Here is a 20,602-nt window from a genome sequence, read left to right on the forward strand (position 1 = left end):
AAGGAGGCAGAGGGAGGAATAGCGCTGCGGAGGGGGGCTTTGAGGAGCCCCCCCCCGCTAAAGAGCCCCCGCAGCACAGATCAGGCTGAAATCCGGAAGTGGTTAAAGGACAACTGAAGTGAGAAGAACATGGAGGCTGCCATATTTATTTTCTTCTAAACAATATCAGTTGCCTGGCAGCCCTGCTGGTCTACTTGGCTGCAGTAGTGTCTGAATAACACCAGAAATAAGCATGCAGCTAATCTTGTCAGATCTGATAATAATGCCTGATCTGCTGCATGCTTGTTTAAAGGAATACTATCGATTGAAACGACTTTTTTTTTTTAATACTCTATATTAGTGTACACATTACCACTAGTGCTAGGGGCACTTTATTTATTCACCCAGGTCTCTCTCTCGCTATCCCTGCTTAAAAATTCATTTCTCACACAGCTCATAGTAGTTTGGGTCACCCTGAGCTGCTTGGTTACTCTGTCACACAGCTCACAAATATATTTCACTGTGTCACTCACAGCATGCAGGAGCATGAGGAGAAATAGGCTGATCTGAGGTGGTAACAGGTAACTAAATGAGCTGGAATATTGCTGGAATATAACTAGCTATAACACTAGTCTGTGTTTACACTCAGACTGGCTTCCTGCTTGTAATGATGATTCACTCCGGGCTGCATCCACTTTACAAGCTGCTGAGAGGGGCAGACCACTGTTTACAATTAGCATTATTAGTATCTTTATCAGTCAAGAGAAGCAAAGATAAAAAACACACATTGCTAGAATCTTTAACCCCTTACCACCATATCAATAAGATTCTTTCAGCAAGGTGATAATTAAACTATAAACTGATAGCAACTCCCCTGTGCAGACACATGGTCTAGCCCTCTGGGAGCAGTCAGTATTAAGGTGGCCACACACGATACAATAAAATGATCCGATTTTACAGCAATTCGATGAAAACGATCGTATCTCTCGAAAAAATTGAAAGCTTTTTTTTCATTCGACTGAAAAATCCGATCGGAATTCCCGTTTTTTTCGATTTAAATCGATCCGGAATGCCAGATATTTCTGTTCAATTTCTCTAAAGATTGTATGGTGTGTGTTAGATTGTAAGTTTATTAATATACACACCCTAGCAATTTTCTCAGAGTTTCCAATCATTTTTATCATAATTGGGGAAAAATTGAACATAGGTGTGTGGTACATTGGTCATATTTTTTAATTTGTTACAATCAGTCAGAAAAATTGATTGCAATTCTTAAATTGAACAGGTATTTAAAAAATTGTATGGTGTGTGGCCACCGTCAGATACATTTTGTATCCAACACTGATGCCAAAACTGACGGAGGATTTTACAGCTGAGAGGAACAGCTGTGTGAGGAATCAAATTGCTCCTAGTACTTGTCCTAATGTGTGCTACAACATACAGCATTTAAAAATAAATGCATACATCGATAGTATTCCTTTAAGGTCTATGGCTAAAGGTATTACAAGCAGAGGATCAGCAGGGCGGCCAGGCAACTGGCATTGCTTAAAAGGAAATAAATATGGCAGCTTTCATTCCCTCTCATTACAGAGGGGATACTTACCACAGGAGGGGTAAGCCTCTGAATCCTAATGAGGCTTCTCCCATCCTCATCACCGTCCGGGATCCAGCGCTGGCAGACCCGAACAGTGGGCGTGTCAATATTTACCTTCATGCTTCTTCACAGGCATGGTAGTAATAGAGCGGACCCGAATGAGCTCGGCTGTTTCCGCCGGAGCCCATTGGAAAGCCACTACTGTGCCTGTGCAGGAGCCCTGATGGTAAATACTGCAGCCACTACTGTGCCTGCACCACACAACAAGCTTGTCGGCTGATTGTTTTGGGGTGCTGCCAGAACTGGATCCCGGAGGGTGGAGGAAGCCTCATTGGGATCCAGAAACTTCCCCCTCCCGATGTAATTTCCCCCAGGGGGCTTTTTTTTTTTTTTTTCTTTGTTACAGATTCCCTTTAAATGGCATTTTATTTATAATGTGAAAATATCAACTAGGAGAAAATGCAGGAGAAAGAGTGACTTGGATCTGGCCCATTATGTGTAACGATGTATTATTATTATTATTATGGGCTTGATTCACAAAAGCATGCTAACTGTTAGCATGCCAATGAAAAGCTGCTTATCACGTGCAAACTGCCTCTTCGCGTGCTAATGCGCGCGTAATAGTTTGCACACGTAAAGTATAGTGCACATAAAGTTTTGCACGCGTAAAGTTTTATGTGCCCATTAAACCCTATGCGAGTTTCCGCGTGCACCGGACTTTGCACGCGCAAAACTTATGTACGCGTCATCACGGCGGGCGGCGTGACAGTACGGCGCATGCGTGGTTTAATCACGAGGCGGCCGGCGTGTGACGACAGCGGTGACGTTTGCGGAAGAAGGAGCCCGACACTCGCCGGGAAGCCGCCGGCCAGCTATTTCTGGACAGGCCTTGGGAGAGGAGCCAGGATGCTGCCGTGGGACGACCCGACCTACACTGGGCTGCAGAAAACCCCAGGTGAGTACTAATTTCGTATTTATTTTGAGGTCAGAGTCCCTTTAAATACTGGCTGCCTCAAGTCATCTGACTAATTAAAATGGCAAAGCGTTTGCAAATTGCATTCGCCCATCAAAATATGCAGGATCTAAACTATCCACCTGCTATTCCTGCAGGAGTTGGCCCATGCAAAATTTTGCATCTCAACAGGGACGCCTGTAGGCCTCCTCGTACCCCCAAGAAATGAAGGGCAGTGCAGACACCCCCACAAGGCATCCACTGCCAGGGAGCACCGCAACTGCCCCTCAGGGAGGGGGGAGCGAGAGAACATGGCCAGCACACCCCCCGGACATGGCTGATGCCCAGGGGGGGGACTACCCATGCTGCTCCCCCAAAGGATATATACCCTACCTTTGCGAATTGACTTACCTGTGGTGCCAATTGCATGGCCTGGGAGCTAACACACTGATGGTGGGGTGAGGGAGGGGGCTTGTAAGTAAATTTGCAAAGGTAGGGTATCTATCCTTTGGGGGGCAGCATGGCATCGGCCATGTCCAGGGGGTGTGCTGGCCATGTTCTCTCGCTCCTCCCTCCCTGAGGGGCAGTTGTGGTGCTCCCGGGCAGTGGATGCCTTGTGGGGGTGTCTGCACTGCCCTTCATTTCTTGGGGGTACAAGGAGGCCCACGCGCAGCACCCCTGTTGAGATGCAAAATATTGCATGGGCCAACTCCAGCAGGAAGAGCAGGTGGATAGTTTAGATCCTGCATATTCTGGTGGGTGAATGCAATTTGCATACGCTTTGCCATTTTTTAATTAGTCAGCAGACTTGAGGCAGCCAGTACTTAAAGGCTCATACACACATCAGACTATAGTCTTTGGAAAATTAAAGATCACAGACCAATCTTACCACCCTTCATGTAGTATGAGAGCCATACTCTACACAGTCTTTTCTATGGAGCTGAACTCCACATCAGAAAAAAATCTTTGCAAGATGCTGCACACACAGATGCTGTACAGACACAATAGATCAGTATCTGCAAAAGATCTGTTCCTGCCAAAAATCCATTCCTGCAAATTGCAATGATAGTCTATGAGATCTGCAGATCCTCATACACACATGATTTAACTGACATTCATCTGCAGATCAGACAATCATCCGCAGATCTGAAAATCCATCCTGGTGGATCTGATCTGCAGATGAATGTCAGTTAAATCATGTGTGTATGATGATCTGCAGATCTCATAGACTATCATTGCAATTTGCAGGAATGGATTTTTGGCAGGAACAGATCTTTTGCAGCTACAGATCTTTTGTGTCTGTACAGCATCTGTGTGTGCAGCATCTTGCAAAGATTTTTTTCAGATGTGGAGTTCAGCTCCATAGAAAAGACTGTGTAGAGTATGGCTCTCATACTACATGAAGGGTGGTAAGATTGGTCTGTGATCTTTCATTTTCCAAAGACTATAGTCTGATGTGTGTATGCACCTTAAAGAGGAACTCCAGTGAAAATAATGTAATAAAAAAAGTGCTTCATTTTTACCATAATTATGTATAAATGATTTAGTCAGTGTTTGCTCATTGTAAAATCTTTCCTCTCCCAGATTCACATTCTGACATGTATTACATGGTGACATTGTTACTGTGGGCAGGTTATGTAGCAGTTTCTAGCTGTTCTGACTGTTACAGACAGCTGTAAACAGCCATTTCCTGTCTGTGAACATTGTTACATTGTGGCAGTTTGCCAGGAGTACCGCGGTATTCAGAACTTCTTGTGGGAGGGGTTTCAGCACAAAATCAGTCACACAGCACCCCCTGATGGTCTGTTTGTGAAAATCATTCTATTTCTCATGTAAAAGTGGGTATCAGCTACTGATTGGGATAAAGTTCAATTCTTGGTTGGAGTTTCTCTTTAAGTCAGGAGTTTACTGGTCAGAGCACACATCCCTTTTCCTCTTGTGCAGCAGAAACACCCTTTTACACACAGAAACGATAAAATCTTTGATAACGTAAAATCTGTACATACAAACAAAATAATATGATAAAAACTATAACATTGCAAGCTTCAAAAACAAGAACATACTTCAAAAACTTTAATGTTCTAATGTTGTTAACAATATTTATCATGGCGGCCTTTTTTCTGTTTTTTTCGCCGTATTAACAATAATTACATTAGAGTCTATGGCGGCGCCCTTTTTTCCTGCTACCTATTAAACATATACTACAGGTTTGTTAATATTTTTTATAATTACACACTTATGAAAGTATTAAAATAGTTTTATCATCGCAAACAGGCAGCTGCCCTAATGAGAGACCTCAGTTTCTCCGAAAAACCTGGTTTTGCTGCATCGGCCGCACCAACAGATCATGTAACTCAAGCAGAAGATGAAAGTGAATTAAGTGACTCAGAAGATGTAATAGAATTAAGTGACTCAGAAGATGTAATAGAAATAAGTGACTCAGAAGATGAAAGTGAATTAAGTGCATCAGAATCTGAGGAGTCAGAGGATGTGCCTTCAGGACTTCTGTGCAAGTGTGGTAAATGCGTGCCAATGGACCCTGCAAGGGAGGAGGTCTGCTGCAAAAAAGTTGCGGCAGTACGTGTCAAATTAACAAAGGGCAAAAGCTGTATAACTGAAATTAATTATTTCCAAAATCAGTGTACAAACAGAGAATATGTGGAGACAAATGTGAGATTAAACCCTGACACCTCAGAGCATGCATGGAAGACATTATCTAACAGGTAACTGGCATTAAGATTTAATGAATTCATAAATTACACAAATGTCACTTATTTAATGTTATGTTATGACAGAAGTCAATACCCGAGTGGGCCATTTCTGTTCGCATATTGTGTATAATTGGCCAGTATCATTGTTTTTCCATACATCTGAACAAACCACAACCCACACCCCATTTCCCACTCCTTATTCCTTTCATCAGAAGCCACTTATGGGGTGCCTCATTGCTTTCCCTTATTCCTTCCCCCAGGGCAGTTTCTAGGCTAAATTGCTCCCTGGGTGAGAGTGTAAAAAACACAGACCCCTGAAATTACCCTCCCCCTAAAAACCATGCTGGCTTAGGACTGTCATACTGTACTGCTAATGTGTTGATGTGAATGTATCATTACAATATCATTGCACTGCTTTTGCCATGATATTACATTGTTGGATGCAACCAGGGATACAGTGTCAGAGGAAGGGGCAGCATTTACAACCGCAATGCTGGGAATACACGATGTGATTTTTCAGTCAATTAACTGTCCGATCTTGTTTCCAATCGATTTTCTTATCTTTTTTTTTATCTCCGCCCCCCCCCCCCCCCCCTATAACGTGTGTCGCTGTGTTTGAAGGAGATGAAGATCAAAGGCCTTAGCATGCTGCAGACTGCCTGTAGCGCCTGCGTGCTGTCTGTGTGTGTGTGCTGTCTGTGTGGCTGGGTGAGGAAGAAAGATGCCGCTGTAGCCAGGCGTGAGGACTGTGTAATGGTATGCAGCAATGATCCTATGCACACCCGACATGGTGCGTGTGTTATGCTGTGTGTGTTGTTCTATGTATATTGTGCTGTGTGTGATGTGCTGTATGTGTTGTGTTGTTCTTTGTATGTGCGTTGTTTTGTGTTGTATGTGTGTTGTTCCGTGTGTGTTGTGCTTTGTGTGCGTGTGTGTCGTGTTCAGGGGCTCCTCTAGCCATTTTGTCACTACAGGCAAGAAAACCTGTGTCCCCCCAGCCCCCCATGAAAATACAGTAATTGTAATGTGGCAGTGCTTCACCCGAAAATATACGTATTGCGAAAGTGTTTCACCAGCAAATAATCGTAATGCGGCAGTGTTTCACCAGAAAATGCATGCCACCAATAGCTTGCCCGATTGATGATGCAACCAATTTTGTGCTGCAATTGGTTGCATGTATCGTTTGGACATGCTGCAAGATGTGGGGTATGCGGCAGTAATGGCGTGCTTTTAAGGGAATGAGTGGCGAACGCGACAGCAACCCCAGGCGCTGCCCCCTGTAATGTAAAGTATTTCCCTCGGTGCAGTATACATTACCAGTCAGTGTCCGTCGCTGGTTATGTCTTTACAATGCCTCACATACTCACGCCCCACGTAGTTGCTGGCATATACATCAGAATCAGAATCAGGTTTATTTCGCCAAGTACAACAAGAGTTGTACCCGGAATTGATTTTGGCACATGTGACATCACACATGTGCCAACAGATAAACACACGGGGCACACTTTACATTGCGGGGCAGCATCGGGCCAGCAAGGAGGTGGATGTGTCTTCACAAGAAGTTTATGGGCAGGCAACAGATCTTTCCCCTATCAGATTTGATCAGAGAGAGATCTGTCTCTTGATCGATCTGCCCATCATCACTAGATGTATGGGCACCTTAAAAAGCAGAGCAACCTCATAGATAATTTTTCTTTGTGTGCACAGTACAGCCCTCACCCTTCCCCTCACTGTCAGCATGCATGTAGCTACTGTATAGTTTCTTTCCCCCAGCAGGTGGTTAGTGCTCTAATCAGGAGTCACAATCTCCTGACCTCTTGACAGGCAGCTGTGCACAGTGAGCTGCTCAGAGCTGAGTATATCGGCATAAAGCCGCATCTACACGCGTAGATGCGGCCGCGATGTTCCTTATCAATGGAGCCGCTGATGCGGCTCGATTGATAAGATCCGACAGGACGGATCTCCCCACTCCCCGCGAGGGGACAATGGCAGGGAATCGAGCGGAAGATAAGCGGCGGCAGTGGGGACGAGCAGGGAATCGAATCCGGCACACGCGCAGCGAGCGGGAGCGCCGCGGGCACGCGCGGGGATGCGGAAAAGGCGATCCAGCGGCTAATCGAGCCGCCGGATCAAAGCCGCATCTACGGGTGAAGATGCGGCTTTACACAGTTCACAGCCTACATGCCGATATACTCAGCTCTAAGTGGGCTCACAATGCACAGCTGCCTCGTTAGTAGAGGAGTCTCGACCTCTGCTCAGCACTACTGCGGCTGCCTCCACTAGTCTCCCCCTGCAGCTCACCAGCCTCAGACACCTCTGCCGCCTTATAAGATTCAGGGGAGACACAGGACAGGAGGGGCACTATCTGGTCACGCAGGCAATGTGGCAAGCCTAGGAACCCCAAACTTCTGGCTGGTGGGGGCAGAGTTAAAGGCAGACGCAAGAGGCAGATCCACATGCTCTGTAGCTGCTATCAGGAAGGGGCGTAGAGGTGGGGCAGAGCTGTGACTCTATTGGCTGGGGGGCGGAAAGAGGATGTAGGAAGGAGCGAGCGAGTGACAGAAAATGAATGTACAAATAGAAAAGATAATTAACGTTAGCAGCGGCGGGCAGCTCCCCAAGCGACTGCCTATAGTGCCTGCTGCTTCAGGCGCCCCTGGTTGTGTTGTGTGTTGTTTTGTGTTGTATGTGTGTTGTGCTGTGTGTGTTGTGCTATGTGTGTGTTGTGCTGTGTGTGACATCTGGGGGAAGGATGCTTTAATGTGACTTATTGTTTAACCACTTGAGGACTGTATGCTTACACCCTCCTAGTGACCAGGCTATTTTTTACAATTTAGGCCGCTGCAGCTTTAAGGCCTCACTGCAGGGCCATACAACTCAGCGCACAAGTGATTCCCTCTCTCCTTTTCTGCCTTCAACAGCTTTCTGTTGTTGGGCTCTGATTCTTGCCGGCATGTTTGTTTTTTTTAATTTATTTTTAAATACATTTTCCCTTTTTCTATTTATTTTATTTCCTGCCCCTCCCTCCCCCCGCAAGCCAATCACAGAGATCAGCTGTCATAGGCATCAGCCTAGGACAGCCGATCGCTCTCCTGCCTCCCAGGGGGACAGCCGTGTCACACGGCTGTCCCCAGTACAGCGCTGCCATAGATCGCAGTACAGTGTAAATAGATGGTGGTTCCGCCGTCTAACAGTCTCCTAGTGCACAATCTCCTGCAAAACCCCACCCCAGGATTCACGCCCCATGGTACTGGGGCTTCCACCAATTGGCGTGGAGCGGTCGTTTAGAAGTTAAAGTAATGTAGGGGGAGGGCCGCAATTTGGAGACATCTACCTACCTATACTGGGGGAAGGGGGGCTACATCTATCTGCCTATACTGCATATCGCTACCTCTATGTGGGGGGAGGGGAGGTACAACTGGTTACCTAATACCCTTATACTGGCAGGCACCTCTGGTGACCACATCATAACATTGTTCTCGAGTTTACAGGGGTCAGCTATTTAGCCTAGAAACTGCCCTAGATGCAACACAACACGTCAGTGTGAAGTTTGCCTTTGTGATGCTTTAATAGTTTATTAAAAAGTGGTATGTAAAATTTTTGTGTGAAGTTATGCCTAATATTTCTCCTTCCTTAAACTCATGTAATCCGTCAAAAGGATTAAAATAACAGTTAGGAAACGTCAATTGTTTTCAAACCTTCTATCATTTACTTTATAACTAGCTGGTCGCCCGGCGTTGTCCGGGTATGTAATTGGCTAGTGTTAGCTCTGTCCACTTTTTCTAATCCTAACACTCGATTACTCAATGATGACCTAGTTTGTGAGCTTTGCGGTCTTTGGCATCAATAATTGGTACTGAAATGAAATAAATCTAATTGGCTGTGGCTCCATTCCTTTGAAAATCAATAGGTGAATTTTGATTAGCTTTTGTAGGCTCCACCCACTTTTCTGAATATTAATCCCAGTCACCCAGTGACCAACTGTGCAAAGTTTAAGAACCCTACCATTGACAGACAGTGTAAGAATGGCTGCAGTTTACATTCTGGCAGTGAAATTTGTATTTTTCTCCACCCACTGATGTCCTAATGTTTCCCGGGTATGTATTTGGCTGCTGTTGGCTGTGGCCACTTTTTCTAACCCTAACACACAATTGTCAATAGTCAATGACCAAGTTCGTGAGATTTGTGGTCTTTGGCATGAATAATTTTCATTGAAATGAAACACATCTGATTTGCTGTTTGTGGCCCCACCCCTTTTATAAATATTTAACCACAGTCACCCAATGAACAACTGTACCAGGTTTGAGGCTTGTGCCATTAACAGTGAAAAAATGGTAGCAATTAAATATTTGCCTTGAAAATCAATAGGTGAATTGTGATTGGTTTTTGTAGGCTCCACCCACTTTTCTGAATATTAATCCCAGTCACCCAGTGACCAACTGTGCAAAGTTTTAGAACCCTACAATTAATAGTGTAAGAATGGCTGCAGTTTACATTTTCCCAGTGAAATTTGTGTTTGTCTCCGCCCACTGAAGACTCGGCATTGCCCAGGTATGTATTTGGCTGGTGTTGGCTCCGCCCACTTCTTCTACCCCTAACACAAAATTACTTAATGACCAAGTTTGTGAGCTTTGCGGTCTTTGGCATCAATAATTTGCATTGAAATAAAATAAATCTGATTGGCTGTGGCTCCACCCCTTTTCTGAATTTGAACCCCAATCACCCAATGGCAAACTGTACCAGGTACAGGTGATTAACAGTGCAAGAGGCTTATGCCATTAACAGTGCAAGAATGGCATCAATTAAATATTCCCCTTAAAGATTAATAGGTGGATTTTGATTGGCTTTTGTAGGCTCCACCCACTTTTCTAAATATTAATCTCAGTCACCCAGTGACCAACTGTGCAAAGTTTGAGAACCCTACCATTAATAGTGTAAGAATTGCTGCAGTTTACATTTTCTCAGTGAAATTTGTATTTGTCTCCACCTACTGATGACCCAGCATTGCCCGATTATGTATTTGGCTGGTGTTGGCTGCGCCCACTTTTCCTAACACACAATTACTCAGTGACCAAGTTTGTGAGCTTTGCGGTCTTTGGCATCAATAACCTCCATTAAAATGAAACAAATCAGATTGGCTGTTTGGGGCTCCACCCCGTTATATAAATTTAAACCCCAGTCATGCAATGATCAACTGTACCAGGTTTGAGGCTTGTGTCATTAACAGTGCAAGAATGGCAGCAATGAAATATTCCCCTGAAAAATCAATAGGTAATTTTTGATTGTTTTTTGTAGGCTCCACCCACTTTTCTGAATATTAACCCCAGTCACCCAGTAACCAACTGTGCAAAGTTTGAGAACCCTACCATTAACAGTGTAAGAATGGCTGCTGTTTACATTTTCCCAGTGAAATTTGTATTTGTCTCCGCCCACTTATGACCCTGCATTGCCCGCTTATGTATTTGGTTGGTGTTGGCACCACTTTCCTAACCCTAACACACAATTAATCAATTACTCAATTACCAAGTTTGTGAGCTTTGCGGTGTTTGGCAACAATAATTTGCATTGGAATGAAACAAATCTGATTGGCTATTTGTGGCTCCACCCCCTTTCTGAAATTGAACCCCAGTCACCCAATGATCAACTATACCAGGTTTGAGGCTTGTGCCATTAACAGTGCAAGAATGGCAGAAATGTAAATATTCCCCTTGAAAATCAATAGGTGAATTTTGGCTTTTATAGGCTCCAACCACTTTTCTGAATAATAATCCTAGTCACCCAACGACCAACTGTGCAAAGTTTGAGAACCCTACCATTAACAGTGTAAGAAAAACAAAAGTTTGCTTTCTTAAAACAGAAAGAATTTGCAATAATTCAGGTTGGAGTGAGCTTGAGATGTCTCCCAGTGCATCACTGCTGAATATATGCTAATTAGCCATTGTTACTCTTAGAAGCTAAACACACCTTCAGAACCGCTGGAATACAATGATGTGTCAGCTTGTCAATTTGTACAGAGCCATAATAATCCAACATGCATACAGACTTTTAGATTTTTTTTTTTTTTTTTTTTTTTTGCCTTTCAGATTAAAATCACTTAAAAACCAGCCATCACACGGATCTCTCCATCAGGTTGGCAGCGATATTGCCCTTCCTTCACTGTTTAATCATCATGCCGGCTTTAATCAAATCTGTTCTTTATCAACAAAAAAATACATTTTAGAGCAAAGAGCCCCATTCCTCTTGTCTCCACAATTCTTTCGCCTTCTCCTCCCCAACACCTCTTTTATCTGCTAGATAAACCACGTACAGTCTTGCCAAAAATATATTGCATACTGCTTCCAATGACAACTGCTCTTTTTTGAATACAATTAGGTTCCTTGCGTCCCACAGAACTTCCTTGAAAACAGAAAACACTATCCACCCTCTCCTATCCTTCTCCTTTTCTCCCAGTGACACTCCACCCATCACCATTGAAAAAGATGTGACCCTGACCTCCACCACCACCTCTAGAAACCTTCCCAACCTCCTCCGAAAATTCCTTGCAAAATCACACTCCCAGAAAACGTGGTCCACATCCTCCTCTCCTCCACACCCTTCTCTTGGGCACCTTCCTGAGACAGCTATACCCCTCCTTTTGCAAAAACCTCTAGTAGGGAGTGCTGATACCAGGCCCATCCACACCACATCCTTCTGCCTGTTTGTTATTCCTTTTATACTCATTCTCTTCCATATTGCCTCTGTTTGCACACTTGTCATTCCTTTTATATAACAGATCATATCATTCCTTGTAATCCACTTTTTTATGTTTTGCTTGCTGATGTCTGTCAAGGCTGCTCCTGTCATGTTGAAGTTATCTAGAATGTCTTTGACTTTTTGGTAGCATAGCGCGGTTGTAAATGCGGCAGGCTTGCTCAGGTCCTTAGTGACCCATCCCAACTTATTCCACAACCATCCTCCCAAGTATCTCACAAAATCCTTCACCCTCCCTTCTGACTCCAACACTCTACGGACAGACACCAGATAGTGCAGAGACAAAAAGGAAGCAACATCAGGGAAATCCCAACCACCCAGAGATACACCCTTGTGAACCGTCACACGTGCCACCCTCTCCATCTTTGAACCCCAGAAGAAGACAAACAACATTCTCTGCACCTCTTGCATCCACCTTTTGCCAGGAGGCAAGACCAAACAAAAATACAACAACAACGGCAATATCACAGCTTTCACCACCAACACTTTCCCTGAAAAGGACAACTTCCGCAACCTCCACAAATTCAACTTTCTTACCACTTTCCCTTTCACCTCATCCAAAGTCTTTCTACCTTTCATCTCTGCATCAAACACCACACCCAACACCTTGATCTCCTGACTCACCGGCACTTTCTCCACATTCAAAGGTACAGGCCTCCCAAAGGAAACCAGTTGGGACTTCTCCCAATTCACAGCCATTCCAGACATTCCACAAAACACCTTCACATGCAAATTCACCCTGTCAATATCAGCCTGAGACCCGCCCACAAACGACACATCATCCATATAAGCCAAATACTTCACCTGCTCTCCACCACCACCTGGCACAACAAACCCTTTCACCACTTTATCCCGCTGGACATACCTCAGCAAAGGCTCCACCACACAAATAAAAGCCATAGGCGACAGCGGACACCCCTGCCTGACTCCGGACAAAACGGGGAATGACCTGGACAAAACCCCATTTACCAAGACTTGGCTCGAAATTCCAGTGTAAAAACTTCTAATAACTTTTAGGAGACAATCAGGGACCCCTAATTTTGCCATCACCCCGAACAGGAAGGAGTGTGATACTCTATCAAATGCCTTTTCCAAATCGATACCCTCAATGACCATCGGCACTTTATTTTCCTGTGAAAAATTTATCATGTCCCTTAACAAAACCAGGTTATCGACGCTTCTTCGACCGGGGACCGCACAGGTCTGCCCCTCTCCAATCATAGATGCTATCACACTCCTTAACCTGTTTGCGACCAATTTCGCCACTATCTTGTAGTCCACATTCAACAGCGAAATCGGCCTCCAATTTTTTATCAGTTTTTTGTCTCCTTTCTTATAAATCAGGGTGATGACTCCCTCCCGCATTGATGGGGACAACCGTCCAGAAGAAAAAACCTCCTGGACCACCTCCACCACTTCCCCACCAATGATAGGCCAGGCCCACCTAAAAAACTCCACTGGGAGCCCATCCTTCCCTGGAGTCTTGCCTGTTTGCATGGCACCCACTGCCGCCCATACCTCCTCCGTGGCCACCGACTCTTTCAACTGCTGCACCTCCAACGGATCCAAACACTCCTCCAACACCTCATCACAACTTCTGCACCTCTTCCACCACCTCAGAACCAACCACTTCTTTCTCATCCACCACCACTGACTCTAACACTTCCCTACTGGACACCACCTTCTTAAAGAAGAAACGGGAGCAAGACTCCCCCTCTTCCAAATCTCTCACTTTCGCCTGATACACAATCCTCTTCCCACGTTCCATCAACATTCCCTTCATTCGCTGTCTTGCCTCCTCCAACTCTTCCTCCACCTCATACCCCCATGCCTTCATCTTCACCAGATACTGCAATCTCACTTTCCACCTTTCTTCCTCCTCTCTCTGCAAACACCTCTTCTCATACGCCAGATTCCTGAAAAAGCCAGAAATCCTCCTCTTCACCCAATCCCACCATTCCAACAAATCCACAAACCCTCTCTTCCTACACACCCATCCTGCATACTCCACCCTAAATTTTTCAAGTACATCCACATCCTCCAACAACTCCACATTCAACTTCCAGACTCCCTTCCCAAACACCACTCTCTCCGACGCTTCCAGGGAACAAAGAATGGCTCTGTGATCAGAAAAAGTGACCTGGTGATAAGAGACAGCAGAAACCAACACATACCTAGAAAGTAAAAAGTAATCTATGCGTGACTTAACCGTGCCCGTATCCGAAAAGTAAGTATATTCCCTGTCCCTACTGCCTGCCGCCAAAGCTGCATCCTGCAGTCCAAAATCTGTCACAATCTGGTTGAGGATCCTACTGGTGGAGTCCAGCTTGGTCTCTCCTGACCCCACTCGATCCCCAACCGATCTTATACAGTTCAGATCGCCGGCCACAATGGTCTTAATGCGGCCTGGCAGATTGAACTTGAGCACCTCCAAAAACTCTGCCCTCTCATTTTTGTCTGCAGGAGCGTAACAGTTAAAAAGACGGTACTGGGAACCAAAAAAATCAAAATTCACAACCATCATCCTTCCCGGAATGATGACAGCATGTGACAAAACCTTTATGCCTGGGTTATTAAACAGCACGCCAATGCCCTCATTCCTACTCTGGCAGGCAGGGGACCAGATGGCATTGCCCCCTGCCCATTCCCCAGAGCCTGGTACCGTCTTCAATATACACTCCTGCAGACAAAAAATATCCGCCCTAAAGTTTGCAAGGTCCTGCAGGACTGCAGCCCGGCGGTATGAGGAGCCGATCCCCCTCACATTTACAGACAGCAGGGACAGGACCATCACCAAAAGACACCACGTGTTATGCACCCTACACTCAGCCATCATCACTTCTTGGATGCCCTGGGACTCTTCCTTAAGCCCACTGTAGCGGGCTCCTGCTTTCCTTTTCTGTTTTTCTTTCTTTTTTGTTTCTTTGACTCCGCCATATTCCAGTCCTCTGGACCAGAATCTCCAGCAGCACTCGGCCCAGGCACCTCTGGGTTAATCCTCCTAGCTGGTTTGGTGTTTTCCCAGCTAGTGGGTACAGGAGACTGCGTCATATCAACTTTTAACTCTCCCTCAGAAATGTCACTAACAATACGCATTTTTGACACATGGGTGTCATCACTCTCTGATTCGGTCACAGCCTCTTTTCTTTCCTGATAAGGTGGTGGATAATCGCTGTCACTCTCTTCTATCACCACCTCTTTCTCCCCTTCCACCTTCCCAGGGTCAGTTATGTCCATCTCACTCTCCTCCTCCTCATTTGCATAACCTCCTCCCACCTCCTCTGACATCATGCTGGCTGATTTCCCTCCTTTATTTGAATTTGGGGAGCAGTTTTTTTTGGAGGGAAAAAAGGGAGTCCCCTGCTGGGATCTCCCCACAGCAGTGTCAGCCTTTATCTTTTTCCCTGCGCTTTTCACAGGGTTGGAATGTGCTGGCAGAGTCTTCTGCGAGAGAGCAGAAGAAGGGGTGGAGTCAGGATTGTGCAGGGGATCAGCTGACTGTACAGCTGTTTCCCCACCTGCATTCCTCTCATTCTCGCTGGCTGAGCCGGCTCCAGGAACTGTGGCACTACTGCTCCCAGCGGACCTGCGGCTACTAGCGTCCATGGCAGGCCGCTGGGAGTCTGTGCAGACATCATGCACCTCTGCCTGGCTGATGAGAAGCACGGGGGAGGCTTCGGTACTGGTGGCAGGGGTCGGGGAAGCCTCAGCATGCTCTCCAGGCTCACGCTGCGGGTCCCGCTCAGCAACAGCTGAGCTGGTGACGTCACTGGCATCGGGGGAATCCCGCTCTGCTTGAGAGCCGGGCACATCTTCGGGGAGCTGCTCTGGGGGGGTTTCCTCCACAAAATCTCTCTGCACAGCCCCAGCCTGACTCTCCAGAGCGGGGGGACTCGGGGCAACCTCAGTCACAGCACATAAATCAGCTTCTCCAGTCCTACTTGCTGCAGACACGGCAGCGGCAGCCTTCTTGCAGGCAGGACCGGCAACATTCTGCACATCACAGGGAAACTCTGCAGACAGAGGCACGGCGTCCTCTTCACCCCCACTCCCCACAGCATCATCATTTTCATTCACGTCCTCGGCAAGTTTCCTTTTTTTAACTCGCTGCGGCTTTGACACCTCCTCTGCCTGCAGCATCTGGGAATCAGTCACATCCTCCACAGGGGGGACAGGGGGGGTCTCAGCAGCGGTTGGGCCCGAATGACACACACTGGTGCCCTCTCCAGCTGCATCAGCAAAGGGAGGCTCAGTAACAGCCTCAGGGTCCCGGGGCTCCACATGGGGAGCCAGTGACCACCTCCTTCCCCTGCTGTATGAACCAGCTGCAGCAGCATATGTGTAAATCCTTGTTTTGCCACGCCTTTCACAATCTTTGGCCAAGTGGCCGCCCACACCACAGAGGTCACACACTTTTACCTTCTTACAGCTGGAGCCAGGGTGCACTGGCTCCTTGCAATGTCTGCACCGCTCCTCAGAAACACAACTTCCGGCTCCATGCCCGAACATATAGCACCTCCGGCAGTAGAGAGGTTGCCCAGGATACGTGACATAACCTCTCTCTCCAGCAATAGAGAAAACAGGGGGCGGGTGAACTACATCATGCCAGCAACCCTCCTGTCTCTTGAACTTCACAAAAAACTTCATTTTGCTTCTGTAAACACCAATATGGTTATATATTTTTTCAGCATAACTCACCTCCTCAAAATATCTGAGCATAAACAGCCTGACCACATCTGGCTCCACGAATGGATTGTACATATGTACATAAATCTGTCTCGCCTTTTCGTTAAATAATGGCGTGACCGACTCCAACCAATTAACATACTCTTCCCTGCTCTCTCTATAATCTGCCAGCACTTTTAGCGCATCTTCCTCATTATGCATAGTAATATCATAGGCCCCTTGTTCTGGAAAATCTTGTATTGCGAACATCTTGCTCTTATTTAGCTTCAACCCCTCCACCAGTACCTTATCGATGAACGCCTTTGGTCCATGCTTCCTCCAATCCGTCTTTACGACAAAGCGAACTGAGTTCCGAAGTTTTGGCATGCCTCCTCCACCTCCTCCACCTCCTCCACTCGACGCAGCTGCCATCCTCCCCTCGTTTATCCAGGGCCCCCACAAGGAGGACCCTTAGAATATCTCTCGTACCAAGACCAAGAAACTATACTGTTTTGGATCGTTTGATCCTCATCAGTGCAGGGTAAGGATTAATTTGGCTCTATGCAGTAGGGCTTGTAACACCGAGAGGTACAGACTAACCAGCGAGCTCATGGTGACACAGAACTCATTGGAGTGTGTAAGGGACTACAATGGTCCTAAAAGCCCCCTTACTAAGATGTTAAGAAAAACAAAAGTTTTGCTTTCTGAAAACAGAAAGAATTAGTGATAATTCAGGTTGGAGTGAGCTTGAGATGTCTCCCAGTGCATCACTGCTGAATATATGCAAATTAACCATTCTACCCTTAGAAGCTAAACACACCTCCAGTGTAACAGTGTAAGAATGGCTGCAGTTTACATTTTCCAGTGAAATTTGTATTTGTCTCTTTTTGGTTATGGGAATAAAAAGTATCCTATACTTTATTCCAGGTAATGTACTATGTGTGTGCCAAATTTCATTCAAATCCGTTCAGCCGTTTTTGCGTGATCGAGTAACAAACATCCAAACATCCAAACTTTCCCATTTATTATATTAGTAGGATAAGTAATGTTTTGCATCAACTCTGACATTTTTATGTGAATATAATTGATATTTACTTTAGTTATAGAGTTTTGAATGAACATGTACTTTTTTTTTTCCAGTGAATTACGTAAAATAGCATATAGGACATTCAGGGCCTGGATTTATCGGACTCCAAGAAAATTTTATCCCGGAGTCATTCCTTCCTGTGCTGTTCGGGCTATAAGGAAGTCCTTTCCTGATAGCGATCTGTGAGTCTACACAGCTCTGATCATGTGCGTAGCCTAAGAGTTCTAATTGATGGGGATTTAAACTTTAGAACTCACATCTCTGCTGTGGTGAAATCATCCTACTTTCACCTGAAGAACATTGCAAAAATCAAGCACCTCATCCCCCCAGAAGATCTATCAACTTTAGTTTGGACTAGTGTAATGCTCTCTACACCTAGATTGTAAAACTTTGGCAGGGTCCTCTCTTTCCTAGTGTATTCTACATGATCATATGCTCCTTTCCTATGACAACCTCGTAATTGTATTACTGGGCCTACCTAACCAACCCAAATCACATGATCATGTACTGTATCTTGTACGCTATTTGCCTTTTATAGTTTTATCCTATGTTTTATAACCTTGTTACATCTGTCATCCTTTGTATCATAGTATATCCAGCGATGGGTAATATGGTGGTGCTTTATAAAAACAATCCTATACAATAAAACCTAACTGTCCCTGCGTCATCCTCTTTCCCGGTCTGTGTGTCCATGTTTTTTTTTGTACTGCGCATGTGTTGGGACAGGAGGACTGGCCAGGGAGCAGGGCGCACAGGCGGGTGCGCGTGGTGGGCGGGTGCGCACGCCCATTGACTGGCGGTGGTGGTGCATTAAGAGACCTAGGAACCTGCCACATAACGCCAGTCCTGCACTCTCTTCACTGGCTACCTATAGAATGGAGGGTCCTATTCAAGATCGGCCTACTGACATTTAAATAACTACATAATCTGAGCCCTGGATACATGAACAAAATGTTACAGCTGCCTAACAATCCCTACAATCTCAGATTCACAGGTTCTAATAATCTAGTCATACCCAGAGTCCACCTGAAAACCTGTGGTCACAGAGCCTACTGTCATGCCGCTCCTACATTATGGAACTCCTTACCTTAGCAGATCAGGACAGCTCCATTTCTGGACTTGTTTAAATCCAGACTGAAAACCCACCTGTTCAGTTTGGCATTTGCAGAAGTATCATTTTTGTTGTATTAATACTTCATCCTACTACTAACTATTAGCATCCCTGTGATCTTGCTGCCAGGAGACTTGGGCGCAGGATACAGCCAATATACGGCTTATCCTGCTGCTGCACAAGTCCCGGCGACGTTAATTACTATTCCCTCTCCAGGTCCACGTGGATACTGGGGAATGATGTAATTCGGCTTCCAGCTATTGCTGTAAGCCGAATTACAGTGATTTAAAAGTAACTTCAGCTCCGTCTTCTGATGGCGACGGAGTTACTCACTGTGTGCCGCTATAGCCGTAATTCCTATTACAGGCTATGGTGGCGCTGGCTGCGCCCAAATCTCATGCGCTGTTATTACAGCGCTCGCAACCGCAGAATCGGAGAGAGCCTAAGCGTTTTGAGTTCTATGGGAGAAAAGCGCTATAGAAATGTTGTTGTTATTATTATTCATACCTTATATCATTTGCTTTAAAATAAGCATTGTTCTGAAGCAACTCTGACAAATTTTTATCTCAATATAGTTTATATGTACAGTGCTGCCCATAATATTTCATACCCCTGGAAAATTTTGACTTAAAGTTACTTTTATTCAACCAGCAAGCATTTTTTGACGGAAAATGAGATAGGTGTCTCCCAAACGATAATAAGACGATGTACAAGAGGCATTGTTGTGGAAAAAAAAAACATTTTCAGCTTTTATTTACATTTGAGCAAAAAGTGTCCAGTCCAAAATTATTCATACCCTTTTCAATCTATATATATAAAAATCGTATGTATGTGTGTGTATGTATGTATGTGTGTGTGGATGTCCTGTGGTTTGCAAAAGTATTTGGCCCCCTTGAAGTTTTCCACATTTTGTCACAATACTGCCACAATAAATCAATTTTATTGGAATTCCACATGAAAGACCAACACAAAGTGGTGTACACGTGAGAAGTGGAATGAAAATCATACATGATTCCAAACATTTTTTACAAATCAATAACTGAAAAGTGGGGTGTGCGTAATTATTAAGCCCCCTTTGGTCTGAGTGCAGTCAGTTGCCTATAGACATTGCTGGATGAGTGCTAATGACTAAATAGAGTGCACCTATGTGTAATCTAATGCCAGTACAAATACAGCTGCTCTGTGATGGCCTCAGAGTTTGTCTAAGGCCTGGTGCACACCAAAAACCGCTAGCAGATCCGCAAAATGCTAGCAGATTTTGAAACGCTTTTTCTTCTTTTTCTGCAGCGTTTCAGCTAGCGTTTTGCGGTTTTGTGTAGCGATTTTGGTGTAGTAGATTTCATGTATTGTTACAGTAAAGCTGTTACTGAACAGCTACTGTAACAAAAACCACCTGGCAAACCGCTCTGAAGTGCCGTTTTTCAGAGCGGTTTGCGGTTTTCCTATACTTAACATTGAGGCAGAAACGCCTCCGCAATCCAAAATCTGCAGCAGCCCGGGAGTATGCGTTTCTGCAAAACGCCTCCCGCTCTGGTGTGCACCAGCCCATTGAAATACATTACCCAAGCGGATCCGCACCCGCAAGCGGATCGCAAACTGCAGCCGAAACGCTCTAGTGTGCACTAGGCCTAAGAGAATATTGGGAGCAACAACACCGTGAAGTCCAAAGAACACACCAGACAGGTCAGGGATAAAGTTATTGAGAAATTTACAGCAGGCTTAGGCTACAAAATTTCACGTTACTATAATTACG

At 45.3% G+C, this 20,602-nt stretch overlaps 1 protein-coding gene across 1 annotated transcript in view; it reads left to right on the plus strand.

The window, feature by feature from the left end:
• LOC137542550 (P2X purinoceptor 7-like) overlaps positions 1-18,310 on the plus strand; it is a 206,591-nt gene extending 188,281 nt beyond the window's left edge. The window contains exons 4-5 of the mRNA XM_068264561.1: positions 4,800-5,248; positions 17,792-18,310. Of these exons, the coding sequence (XP_068120662.1) occupies positions 4,800-5,248; positions 17,792-17,924 (582 nt within the window). The 3' untranslated portion in view covers positions 17,925-18,310. The remainder of the gene's footprint in view (positions 1-4,799; positions 5,249-17,791) is intronic.
• Positions 18,311-20,602: the final 2,292 nt, after the last annotated feature.

The sequence above is a fragment of the Hyperolius riggenbachi genome, chromosome 2, assembly GCF_040937935.1.
Source record: "Hyperolius riggenbachi isolate aHypRig1 chromosome 2, aHypRig1.pri, whole genome shotgun sequence".
Lineage (NCBI taxonomy): Eukaryota > Metazoa > Chordata > Amphibia > Anura > Hyperoliidae > Hyperolius > Hyperolius riggenbachi.